Source organism: Mercenaria mercenaria, chromosome 18 (genome assembly GCF_021730395.1).
Source record: "Mercenaria mercenaria strain notata chromosome 18, MADL_Memer_1, whole genome shotgun sequence".
NCBI lineage: Eukaryota > Metazoa > Mollusca > Bivalvia > Venerida > Veneridae > Mercenaria > Mercenaria mercenaria.
This window is the reverse complement of record NC_069378.1, coordinates 53,855,581-53,868,748: the sequence shown is the minus strand read 5'-3', so window position 1 is coordinate 53,868,748 and position 13,168 is coordinate 53,855,581. Positions and strand designations below refer to the sequence as shown.

General features: G+C 35.4%; 1 protein-coding gene across 1 annotated transcript in view; it reads left to right on the top strand.

Moving 5' to 3' along the window:
- The first annotated feature begins 698 nt into the window (after nt 1-698).
- The window catches only part of LOC123537912 (melatonin receptor type 1A-like), an 81,588-nt gene continuing 69,118 nt past the window's right edge, over nt 699-13,168 (top strand). The window contains exon 1 of the mRNA XM_045321824.2: nt 699-1,413. Within this exon, the coding sequence (XP_045177759.2) occupies nt 1,225-1,413 (189 nt within the window). The 5' untranslated portion in view covers nt 699-1,224. The remainder of the gene's footprint in view (nt 1,414-13,168) is intronic.

The following is a 13,168-nucleotide window of genomic DNA, read 5'->3' as shown; positions in this document are numbered from 1 at the left end:
ACGCCATCTTGAATATCGGTAATCTACCACAGAAAGTGCAACTGCATCAAGCAGTTCTATAATTTACAGTTCCTTACGAACATTTTGATATATAAAAACCTTTTTTTACAGATGTAGACCGGTAATCTCCTTAAGGAGGCATTATATTGCATACCATTTGCACTATTACATAGCCTCCTTGACTACATTTTAACAAATGAAAGTGCTACCAAATTATGAACAAAAGTGACACAGCTTTTGATTCGCGCCCCTATAAGTAAAGGCCGAAGGACTAGCATATTTCTGACTGTCCACAGCCAATCTTTTTTATTACTCAATGATAATAAAATAAAATTAATCAAAAAATCGGATCGTAGAAAGTATACAAAGCCGCCATGCAAAACTAATATTAAAACTAATTTAAAACCAAAACAATTTGGCGATTTGGTTTGACTGTGTAATGAAATGTACAAACAATATTCCCTATGCGTCCTAGCATCGTGATTCTTTTACATATATACATTGAATGGACTCCATGATCCAAAGAGACCAGACAACAGAGCAACGCTGAGTCCATTCTTTTATTTTCAATTGCAGAAACAGAAGAATAACAGAGCTTTTTCCCAATATCTGTTCATATATATATCTGTGATGGTCTGGAAAACAGGTGACAGGCAATACATCCGAGACAATCACTGATGATTCTATTAATGGAAGAATAAGCGAGTGTTTAACTCTGCGTCGTAGAAAATAAGTTTTAAAAATTGTGCACGGATCGGCATGTCTAGTACATAACATATATATTTAACGTGTGCACAAATAAAACAAAAATACTGAATTTGCTAAAATTTGACTATGTTGTGACGATAGAAGAGGAACTTTCTTTTGCAAATAAACAATTTGTCAAATATGTTCTGATTTTTATAGGACTAATTATTCATGATTAGCAGGAAATATAACCAGTTCATAATTAGTAATTGCATTTAATCTACAAATAAAAAATCTGAACTAACGTACAGTTTATCGTGTCAAATGCGAATGAAATAGCGATATAAAATTCGAGAATAAGTTGAGTCGGTAGTAAATGGTGAACAAAAAATGATGGAAACTATATTGGTTTAAACTAGGAAGAAAAACTTTTCATATGAATAAAATAAAACAACAGTACCGTCAAATTACATTTGTATGAGCATGATATACCAATTGTATAAATAAATCCGAAGTGTGAAATAGTAATTATAAGTGATGACGTCATGCAAAGCAGACTTGCATCCGATGTTTCAGGAATTGTTAAAGCGTACAGACGGGTGGACGGACAATGTAAATGAGACAAGCCTGGATTACAACTTCATGACACGACATCCAACAATGTCCATTATGTTTATAACTTTGTTAAGTGTCACGGCAGTTGCGGGGAATATAGGGAACATTCTGGTGAGTTGTTTATTTGTTACTACGGTGTTACCTTTGTAGAGCGGATGTTGTCCTAAGTTTGTTCCACTGGAGAAAATAATTCGCTTTGATGTCTATGTAAGGAGCTGTAAGCCCCCAAGAGTTTTCGTTAACAAAGGTAGCAATGTAGTCATATCACATATCACAACGTTTTGTTAAGTAGAATAATATGTTTAGCCTTTTTAATTACTACGTTCTTTTTTTTTTGTTACAAAAAATATTGAATCAAACTAGATTCAAATGTCTGATTACAAAGGATGTTCTGATACACAGTTATCTGAGTAGTGCGTTACATGACAATCAGTACAAACATGGTCTGACCATCGATTAACTACAGCGTTACTCCAAAGCTAATATTTGACGATATTTCACTCGGTTTAAATATATAACATGAATCTGGTGTGTGTTTGTCGAATTAATATTTGGTCTTAGTGTATATGGCCTGTTATAAGACCTGTAATTCTAGAAACAGGTTATATTACACTAGGAAAAGCGTCTTTTATAAGGACGTCAGAATTCGCCTTTTTATAAAGACGTCAGAATTCGCCTCTTTCAAATAGACGTCAGCATTTGCCCATTTTAAAAACACGTCAGAATTCGCCTCTTTTATAAGGACGTCAGAATTCGCCTCTTTTATAAGGACGTCAGATCTCGCCTCTTTTATAAGGACGTCAGACATCGCCTTTTTATAAGGACATCAGAATTCGCCTGTTTATAAGGACGTCAGGATTCATCAAGCAATCCAAACCCTTTTAGATGTATGGATAGGGATTAATCCGTATATTACTTTTATACTTTTACTCAGATATAGTGCCACACAAACTTTTCCATATTGTAAAACGACAGACAGCTGTATATTACATTAACGGCAAAAACATTTCGTTCTTAAGGAAAAATAATAGAATGATTACCGATAAAAAATGCCTTTTAATTGAGATATCAAGCGCACCTCCTGCCCACAATATTTTAGGCATATTTAGAATACACGTGTGAAATTTCTCACATATTAAGAAAACTTTGACTTTTTAAAAATGAGAAGAGGTCGTAGTATGAATGAAATGGTGTCTTTGCATTATTTTATATTGTTGAACTTTTCGTACGTTTTTATACGTATACTGATTGGTATTTTAGATTAGAGTAAACCATGTTTCTTTGAGATATAAATAAATATAGTTTGAATATAGAATATGTATTTAAAAAATCCATTCAGCATATATCTACCGATCTGAATTTCCAGTATCTAATTAAAAACATAGTTTTATCTTTAACTGATTTGATTAAAGTTTGATATGTGCTACAATTTTGGTAATATTTTATATAACTGAAATGGCTAATGAATTAAGAGGTATTTAAAAATAAAATTTCATCATCATATAAGAAATGATTTTGTTGTTGAAAACATTCTGAGCAATTATATAAAGACACGGGAAACATCAGTGTGCCAGAACTATCGGTCTATAGAACTGTTTCAATGAACCGAAAGAACAATCCAAAAAAATGTGAAGAGTAACCATCGGAAGTATTTTGCGTAGTAAACATATACGGAGAGCAAATACAAAAATAATGTTAGCGAAAGTCAGTTATATACGAAAATTGGAATGGTGGTAAAAATGAGTGAATATGCTAAAAAGAATTAAAGGTAGTAACAGCACTTACAAGACAAATACATAACATAATAATTATATTAATGTTTACTGTAAAAGCAGAAATTTTCGCGAGGGTCTAATTTTCGCTATATTCGCGAGGGTCTAATTTTCGCTGTATTCGCGAGGGTCTAATTTTCGCTATATTTGCGAGGCCCTACATCTGGATCCATGCTGGTCGCAAACACATTATGCTGGTTTTCTCATGGTGCGGTTCAAATAATGTTTCTAATAGATTATTCGATTATGTGACAGATTTGTTAATTTTGTAAATAGATCAAAGTGGAAAGCTATGTATGAAAACAATAGAGAATTAGAAACTAAATGAGAACTGTTATGCAACGATCATGTTTCGAAATACGAAATTGCCAGTTTTACTTGGTGATAATTTACAATTATTTTGATAATATTTTGGCGGAGATATTGTTATGGTCGCTTACGCATAGACTGTACGTTTAAAACCAAATTATGACAACTGCGTCAGGAAGTCAACTATTTGTCTCAGTGGTTAGAGCATATAACTAGCACCCGAGTGAACCGGGTTTCGAATCCCGCTACAGGCAGTTGGGATGGGATTTTTCTTCGTAAAATGCTATGCTCTTTGATTTGTTACGGATTTGGGCTCATCCGGGAGACGGACTTGATCTCGTGCCGAAAATGGCTTACAACAACATAAATGATGACTTTCTTGAAGAGGGTATGTGTTACAGTCGCTTACGCATAGCATGTACGTTTAAAGTCAATCTCTGAAAACTGCATCAGGTAGTCGACTCTTTCTCTCAGTGGTTAGAGCATTGGTATAGCACCCGAGCGACCCGGGTTCGAAGCCCGCCACAGGTAGATGGGATTTAACGTCATAAAATGCTGTGCTCTTTGATTTGTTATGGCTGAAAGTTGTGAGAACATACATTAAATACCTAGTGTAGTTACTCTAAGATAAATGAAACAGCTGGACTTTTAAAATACTCAGAAACAACTAGAGCAAGTTTTCAAGACGTATAAAGATGGGTAATGGCTATTGACTACCCAGATAGCAGACATGCGTTGGCCCAACGTTGGGCCAACGGCAGACTCTTCGTTGGCCCAACGAAGATTTCTGACGTTGGCCCAACGCCATTTTGCTAATTGGCGCAACGTTGGCCCAACGGTTGGTACACCGTTGGCCCAACGACTGGTATCCTACACTCATCGTTGGCCCTCCATTGGGCCAACAACTGATATCCTACACTCATCGTTGGCCCTCCATTGGGCCAACAGCATTTTTTCGTCTATCATGGTTGGTCCAACGTTGGCCCAACGCCATTTTGCTAATTGGCGCAACGTTGGCCCAACGGTTGGTACACCTTTGGCCCAACGACTGGTATCCTACACTCATCGTTGGCCCTCCATTGGACCAACAACTGATATCCTACACTCATCGTTGGCCCTCCATCAGATGCCAACGCTATCCCAACGATTACGAAATTGAAAAAAGACTAAAACTAGCATTGTTTAATACATGTTTTATTTTCAGATAGTTGTGATTTTGATAACATTTAACAAAAAGAAATCTAACATTTATTTAAAGTTTGTTTGCAATTTTCCTGAAGAACTATAACAGAATATTTCATCACTACAACATGTAAAATATTGATTCCAGTCTTTTATAAATCTAAATATTTTCTTAATTCAGTCACTAATTAAATCCTACTAAAGTGAATTACTGTCTGTATATTAACTCATTATATATACAAGTTCTGTTTGTTTGTTTTCTTTTCTCACTGAAGTTGCAGTTTTTTTATTTTTATTTTTTCCTGTGCACCACAGTGCTAGGCACTCCATTATTACTCCCTTGGACAGCACCCTGTAAAAAACAAAAATCATAATATTGATTAAACCATCTACGTCAAATTGATAACAATAACTAAATAAATGCACATAAACCTCTGAACATGAAATTAATTTTTGTCTGTATTTAACCGAGAAAATTATGTTAGAATTAACAAGAAAATGAATTTTTTTATTTATAGAAATTTAATACTCAACACAAGTGCCATCCGCCTGCTTTAGATTAACATATGTTCAAGTCATATGGATATAACATGCATACAGGATATAAAAAGAAATTCTGTATAAGATTCCACAACTTTATCAAAAATATTTAAAAAAATAAAACACTTCTACTTACAGTTAATAGCTGGAAGACCGGGTTTTTATTAAATCTAGACCTATCACATGTATAATAGTTTCCTTTACTTCACATGTCTATAAAGCTAGAAATCTGGCCTAGAGAGTAAAATTAACCACATTTTCTGGGATTTCTTACATAACTCGGGTTACCGAGAGTTCATGTTCTGGAATATTCAACAGATTTATTGTAAACATTTTATGATTGTATAAAATTAGATATTTGTTATAGAGTTAGTAAGGGTTTTTTTTCAATACTTTTTTCACAATTTTTTCAAGGTAGTAGATTTGAAATAGTTCAAAATATCATTACGACTGCAGATAAGTTTTAAGTTTAATTAGCCCAAATTTAACTGATTACGAATTGGTGCAGAAAAGTGTTTAATAATTAATTAAATATTGCATGTTACATCTACACAGCCTGTGTATACCTGTGGGGGCTTGTGATAAAACAGTGACCCGTAAAATATATACATGTATTATTACTTCTAATGGACGAACGTCGGGCCAACGTAGGGCCAACGATGTTTTCTCTGTATAAGTCTTTCCCTGAAAATCAATATCGGGCCAATGCAGAGATATCTGTGACTGAAATTTAAAGTTGGTTCAACGTTGGCCCAACAGCTGTATTTACAATACTTATTAATCATTGTTGGGCCAACAGTGGCCCAACAACGATTATCCTTTGACGGTTTTCCGTCGTTGGCCCAATGACTTCATGTTTACAGGGTATCAAACAAGACATTAAACCGTTCACGTTCAGATTATAGGTACTCAAACATCTGCCAGTACGTATTACTGACTATTCAACACCAAATCGATGCTGATTTTTATTAAAAAATTGCGCCCGCTCACCTCAGTGCTGCGAGTTGAAATTATCGACAAAACGACTTCTAATTAATCTTTACTCACATGGTCTTAATTCAATTACTGATTGACATTCCATGTATTATCTGCAAAAATCAATTGTTCACAGAAAACATAAAGCCATTGATAATCACGCAGTGGGACATGTATGATACATCCCTAACAGAAATGCTTCAACGATCAGACATTATTGCAATCAGAAATAACAGCATGGATGTATTAAAATCCGGAAACACTCGGCAACAAACATGCAATAAGTTATTACTGTATGTGTATATTGGCAATAGTGTCGGAAGAAAATTGTTGCGGAAACATAAATTTCTCAAACAAAGAAACTGGCTCTTTAGCCAGATGTATCTTTTCCGCGTTTTTTCATGAATTTCGTTTTAATGATGAAAAACAATCAAACAAATGTATAGATTATCCTCAAGGCATCTGTGTGTGGAATAATATAATGTTTCGTTAATAAATTTTCCTAAGAATTCCTTTTGAAGCATCTAATAACACCAAACAAAATAATAACAGACTCGGTTTGAGTCTGTTCATGAGTGGTAAAGAAATCTTCTGCCACATCCTTCACGTTCTTTGCCGTTGACGTAAGCGGAAATGCATTATTATGGAACTGAATAAACTCGAGTTGTTAGCAATTTTATTCAAATTTAAACTATGCTATTTTATGATATATTTATCTTTTTTTTTAGCTTTGATAAATTGGATTAAGTGTTACAGAAATATAAGTCAAATATATACATTTTGTATCATAAAATATATGTCTTTGGGGTATTTCGTATGTTAATTTTTTATTACAATTCACGCATAATTTCTTTAAGAAGTATAATACAAATACTTATTGAAAATATGTTTATGAAAATTCAAAATAAATTTGTTAATTATAATTTGAGTACTTATGTATCAAAAACTACATTTTATTATGTATTCAAAGGTTTCGACACATGCAATTTCATAAGTTTTACATTTTGTTGAAAAATGCTCATTTAGTTTCTGTTACATTAAAATCATGCCGCAACAAAAAGTCGGAAAACTGGAGGTAAAGTCAATCACTGTTACGAGATTAAAAGATAATTACGTACACTATGTGATGATTTCCCAATTTGTTTTAAAGTATTTTCTGGTTTCGGTGTGTTTAAATGCATATTTTTCGCAAATTCACGATTTTCTTATTTCCTATAACAATGGACAGTCGGGCATTTTCCGTGTATCTGTTCTGATAGACGCATTTACATTGAATAGAAATACACGACATCATGTCACAACTAGTTAATTTTAAGCAAATTGGGCTTTCCGAGGAAGGAGATTCAGGGGAAAAAACGTTACGATTCCTGCATATCTTTTAATTACCATTCCGTTGTTCTTGGAAATTGTTTTAAATATCAGTGACTTAGGTGCACCATCATCACCACTACCTAAAACGTGTAATTCCGGTATGATTGTACATTGGCTAACCGAGGAATATTATATTCACGTCTTAATTGGCGGTAAATAGTCAAAAGTATTGTCCGAGGTCCGAACGACTTAGCGTAATAAGTTTTACCATTAGGAAAGCTGTCATGAACAGACTTAAGCTAAGTCGCACATATGGATATGTCCGTGCATGGAAATGCGGTACGGATTGGATTGGCCTGTGTGGGCGGACACGGGTAAGTACGGAGCAGTAAGTCTTAATACGGGAAAAATGGTGAGAAACGGGAATAAAAAACGAATACAGGACGCGAAAGAGTAGGATTGATACGGTGTTCTAAGTTGAACTACGCCTGGAAACTTGCCCAGCGCATGGAAGGGTCTGCGGTTAACTACGTTAAACTACGCTTTAGTACGGACAGCATCGGATAATTACGTTCAGCTACGGCAAGGTACGTTTCAGTACGGATTTTACATTAATATGTTTAACTACGGATGAATAAGTTTCAACCAAGTTTGCCTAAAGTCACGCTCAAATGGCTACGGATCTCTGAAACGTTTGAGGATGTTCAAAAGTTTGAGAAACTTGCATGTTTGGGATAAGTCTTGAATACATTTTGACCAAGTGTTGGTACGGATTGATACAGATGACTACTTTGAGGTACAGCTCAGGTACGGATCGATACGGATTACTACGTTTCTATCCGTGGCTAGACGTAGCTATCCGCGCCGTATGTGTGATTGGGGTTTAAATGAACCGAGTCTGCTGTTATGTTGCTTGATTGTGTTATATGCTTCTAAAGCATCTATTCACAATTTTGATTGACAATAGCATTTCATTTTCATAAAGTTTAGACTTGAGCCGAACAAAATTTAGTGTTGAACAACCGACCGGCGTAGCACACATTTTTGTCCGGAGATTTGTAAAAATGATCATGCAAATTATCATCACACTAAAGCTTAGTGCTTTTATTTTAACATATGAAGTGTTATTGAAAATCCTCAAACAAAATAATAGAAATACCCTGTCAAAAAGCATTATTTTATCAATGGACTATTGATATTAGGCATAAACAGGAGTATCCAGCCAAACACAAACTCATGGGACAATACTAAATATTTTGTTACTTTAATGAAATTGATTTCACATATCTAGAATTAATATTCTACAATTTGTAGAAGCCCATGAATTAATCTTTGACTGCATACACCATACCTCCCTATGATACCTTCACCTTTAAGAAATTAAAACAAAACACAGTTGAGTGGAAGAAAAGGCCGCGACTTTATTCTAAGAGAAAATTACTTCATGAACAAATGGCAAGGTGGAAAATTAAGAAATGCATATGAAAAAAAACATATACCTATTATGAAATATCAAATATACAGATGAAATGAAAATAAACCAAATCAATTTGCATCCCAGCGAAATTAGAACTATCCCCAGCGAAGACTGCCAAGGGACTTGCCAAGGATGCAAATTCTTCAGTTTTAATACTTAAAATAATATATGTTTTAAGATCATGTTCCTATCAAATCTACAAACACCTTGCCATGCTCCAAACCTGAGATACACTTTGGTGTGTTGAAGGGCCACTAAATTATTATTTTAACTTCTGCCATGAAACTGGTATAGTTCAATTTAGATTTGTAAAATAATAATGCCCCATAGAACTTAATCAAAAATATATTTCACTGGTTCATTTTTGACACAAATTTCTATTGCTTCTTTAAATGAAGACAACAAGATGTCAAGCCCTATGTCTGAAAGATGAACCCCGTCTGAACGGAAAAGACCAGGACAGTCCATTGTTATTTCTGTATTTCTTATCCAAGCACAACCGTGCTTTAAAGATGTACGTGCAGCTGACCTGTTAACGTCTTTACGTAATTTCTCAATTTTTTGGACTGACCTTGAAGTTCTCCAATCCAGACGAGGCAAAATATTAGACCAGACAATAGTACTTGCCAAAAGATAGATTTTTCTAATCTTTTTTAAATCATAACAGATTTTGGAAACAAGTCTTGCCTTTTTTTGTTGAAGCAGAGAATTACCACCACAATGGATGATAATTGCATCTGGAAGATAAGGCGCTTCTTTAAATGCCCGTGCGAGCATTGGCCTGACCTCGTCCCACACCATGCCCCGTCTTGTCATCCACTGTACAGTGATCTTTCTTTCATCAAACCCCAAGTTAGAGGAAGAACTGGGGGAACGATACCTGGCCCTCTGTTCTGCCCAGTAGGGGATCGAGGACCCCACAATCCACGCCACTGAAAGTACATAAATTGAAACGGCAAGATACCTGATATAACATTAACAACGGATATAGTTAAGATATGCATTAGAAGACCATCTACCCTTCTTCATAATGATATGATGCGGAACACCTTGCGATTCTAGGTAGGTTGCAGCACCTATTCTAAAGCTGTGTGTTAATATTTTAGATGTATGTAAACCTACGTGAAGCAAGCAGCGTTTCAATATTGTACTAAACTGGTAACGAGTGACTGGTTTGCCGTTTGAATGACACAAAAAATAAATAGCCTGCGGTTGTACTGCCATCAATGTTTTTGCAGCTGAAACAGGACAAAGTGTTGAATTTTTTATGTCACCTAATGTAACAACTTGGCTATGGCCACTGTGGTTATTTTTTGAACGACGCAATTTTATATTCAAAAACCTTCTGCCATTCTTAACCAAAATAGACACATCATCTTTTTTTAAAGGATAATCACACAAAGCAGCAGAAGTGTAAACTAATTCACTTATCCTGAATAAACCAAAGAAGGCAATAAGAAACGCTGCATTAAAAACACATACTTCATACCAAGAGCTGCATACTTTTTCCAAAGCAAATATCAAACTTTTGAGTGTATCGATTGATATTGGTATACGGGTGTCAGCAAACTTTTTGCTCCGTTTAAAACCTAACATTATTCTCTTGAAATAGAATGATTCTGATGGATCAATGACACCCTTAAACTTATGTATAAAACTTATACCAGATATGTAAGTACTAACAGTGTTGGCTGAGAGACCCTTTTGGTATAACCATGCGACATACAATGACAGCAGCCAAGTAGGTATTGGCAATGTCTGTGATATACCAACTGTTGCACAAAACTCTGTGAATGACTGAAGAGCTGTATGGTATGTCAGTTTTGTATTAAAAGATAGGCTATTTGAAGCAAGCTGATTGGATATTATTCCAAGGCCTTCCAGAGAAGAGATGGCACTTGCAGCGGTAACGTATCTGCCTGTGGTGCCAACTTTCTGAAACGCTGAAAATCAAGTCTAGATAAAGAATCTGCGATTGCATTATGCATGCCTGAAATGTGAACACATTTAAAATTTACGTTGTATTTCAAGCACTGAAGAACAAATAGCCTAACCAGAACCATTACATTTTTAGATTTACTTGATAATGAATTGACAATCTGACATACTGACAAGTTATCGCACCTGTACAGAATTTTCTTATCACGAAACAGCTCTGGCCACAAAAAAACTGAAACCACAATGGGGAACATTTCAAGTACCGTGATATCATACACAGTAAAATGATGTGGCCAAATTCCATAGCACCAACTTTTATTCAATATGATACCAAACCCCTTGCCAGAGCTGTCTGTGAACAGTTGCAAATCGTGATTGGAAAGCCACTCACTCTTATGTATAACAGAAACACCATTATGGGCTGACAGAAATGTGAGCCAAACTTTTAAATCCTCCTTGATTTCCAAGTTTACCCTCAAATGATAATGCTTTTGTTGCTCACAGCCTACTATCAAATCAATCAGCCCACGAATAAAAGGACGACCAAATGGTATAGCTTTACACGCAAATGAAAGGCTTCCAATCAACGACTGTATTTCCCTTAAGGTTGTTTTTGTCTTTGAAAGCATATTTTGGACTTTAGCTCTGATTTCTTCTAATTTTTGTAAGGGAATACGAATAACCATATCACTGGAATCTAATTCCAGACCAAGAAAAACTAGCACAGTCGTCGGATGAACAGTTTTTTCAGTTGCCAATGGTACCCCAAGGTTATCACAAATAACACAGAAGCTATCTAATATCACATGGCAGTCCCGAGAATTTGCTTTACCTCCAAACAAAAAATCATCTAAATAGTGCTTAACATTTTTTGATTTTGTTTTCTTTTTTAAGCACCATTCTAAGAAGCTTGAAAATGTTTCAAAAGTAGCACAAGAAATAGATGCTCCAAAAGGTAGGCATTTATCATAAAAATATTGGCCTTTGTGCCTGATTCCAAGGAGTGAAAAATCACTTGGTGAAACCGGCAATAGTCTAAAGGCTGATTGAATATCAACTTTTGCTAGCAAGGCATTTTTTCCCAGCATACGAACCATGTCCACAGCTTCATCAAAAGATGTATACTGAACAGAGCATAATTCAGATGGAATAAAATCATTGACTGATCCGCCTTTCGGATAACTCAAATGATGAATTAAACGAAAATCATTTTTGTCTTTTTTTTCCACTAAACCTACTGGGGAAACGCGAAAATTTGGTAATGGCGGCGTATCAAAAGGACCGGCCACTCTACCCAAAGAAATCTCTTTTTGTAACTTTTCTGTTATTACATCTGGTTTTTCATATGCGGAATTAAGATTTCTAGCATGCATTGTAATCCGGGGACCTTGGAAATGAAGAGGGAAACCATAAATAAACCCATCCAACAATTGTTCTGCTTCAGCTCGGTCTGGGTATCCTACCAAGTAAAATTTTAATGCATCTATTTTGATGGGAGACTGACCAAGTAACTTATTTTGATTTTGGCCATCTGGGTCTAACACCAGTGTTGGGAATTTTTGAATTCCGAAAGGAATAGCAATTTGTTTTCGGGTGTGGTTTGCCACATTCAAGACAGACATGCCTATATCTACATTGAAACCTTGTGCATAGGCCTTTGTTAAAGTGAAGGCATGGCGGCACACTGCTGGGTGTGTACAATGGTTTTTTGACCTGTGTATAGACACTGGACATTGGTGTCGTCATTATTTTTAACCATAGATCAGGATTTAGCTTTGACCAGGGTTGCAAAATTGTTTCCTGTCGCATACGAAATTGTTCATCGTAAGTACGCCAGGCAAAATCTTGTCTTCTTGAAGCTGCCTGGCGTATAGTTGCCATGTATGATAGTAATTCCGATGCTGATTGTGGATTACGGAGTAAATATATATCCATAAAAATCAGAAAAGCATCTGACCACTGCTCAATTGTTCGAACCTTTTCAGATGAGTCATGGTTCTGTCTTATTTCTAGGTTACCAGTGGAAGAAACCATTACTTGCGAACCATGTCCATGACAAATATTGTTCAGATCAGATGTCGACTTAGTTAGTAAAGCAAAGTTTATATATTTTCCTGCCCAAATTTTTTCTTTCATTTGTATAGGGATGTGGGCACTGACACGGTCATTGATTGTACTCATAATTGACAATTCAGAATTTGGTTGTAACTGAGAAATATCGAAAGAACCTATACCAGGTAAAGCAGGATTGTTTTGCATAGAACACGGTACAACAGGATTGTTAAGCATAGAACCATGAGAAAAATTCAGTGGTACAGTACTATCCTGATTATCAACAGTATCTTGGGCGCAATCATAAGAA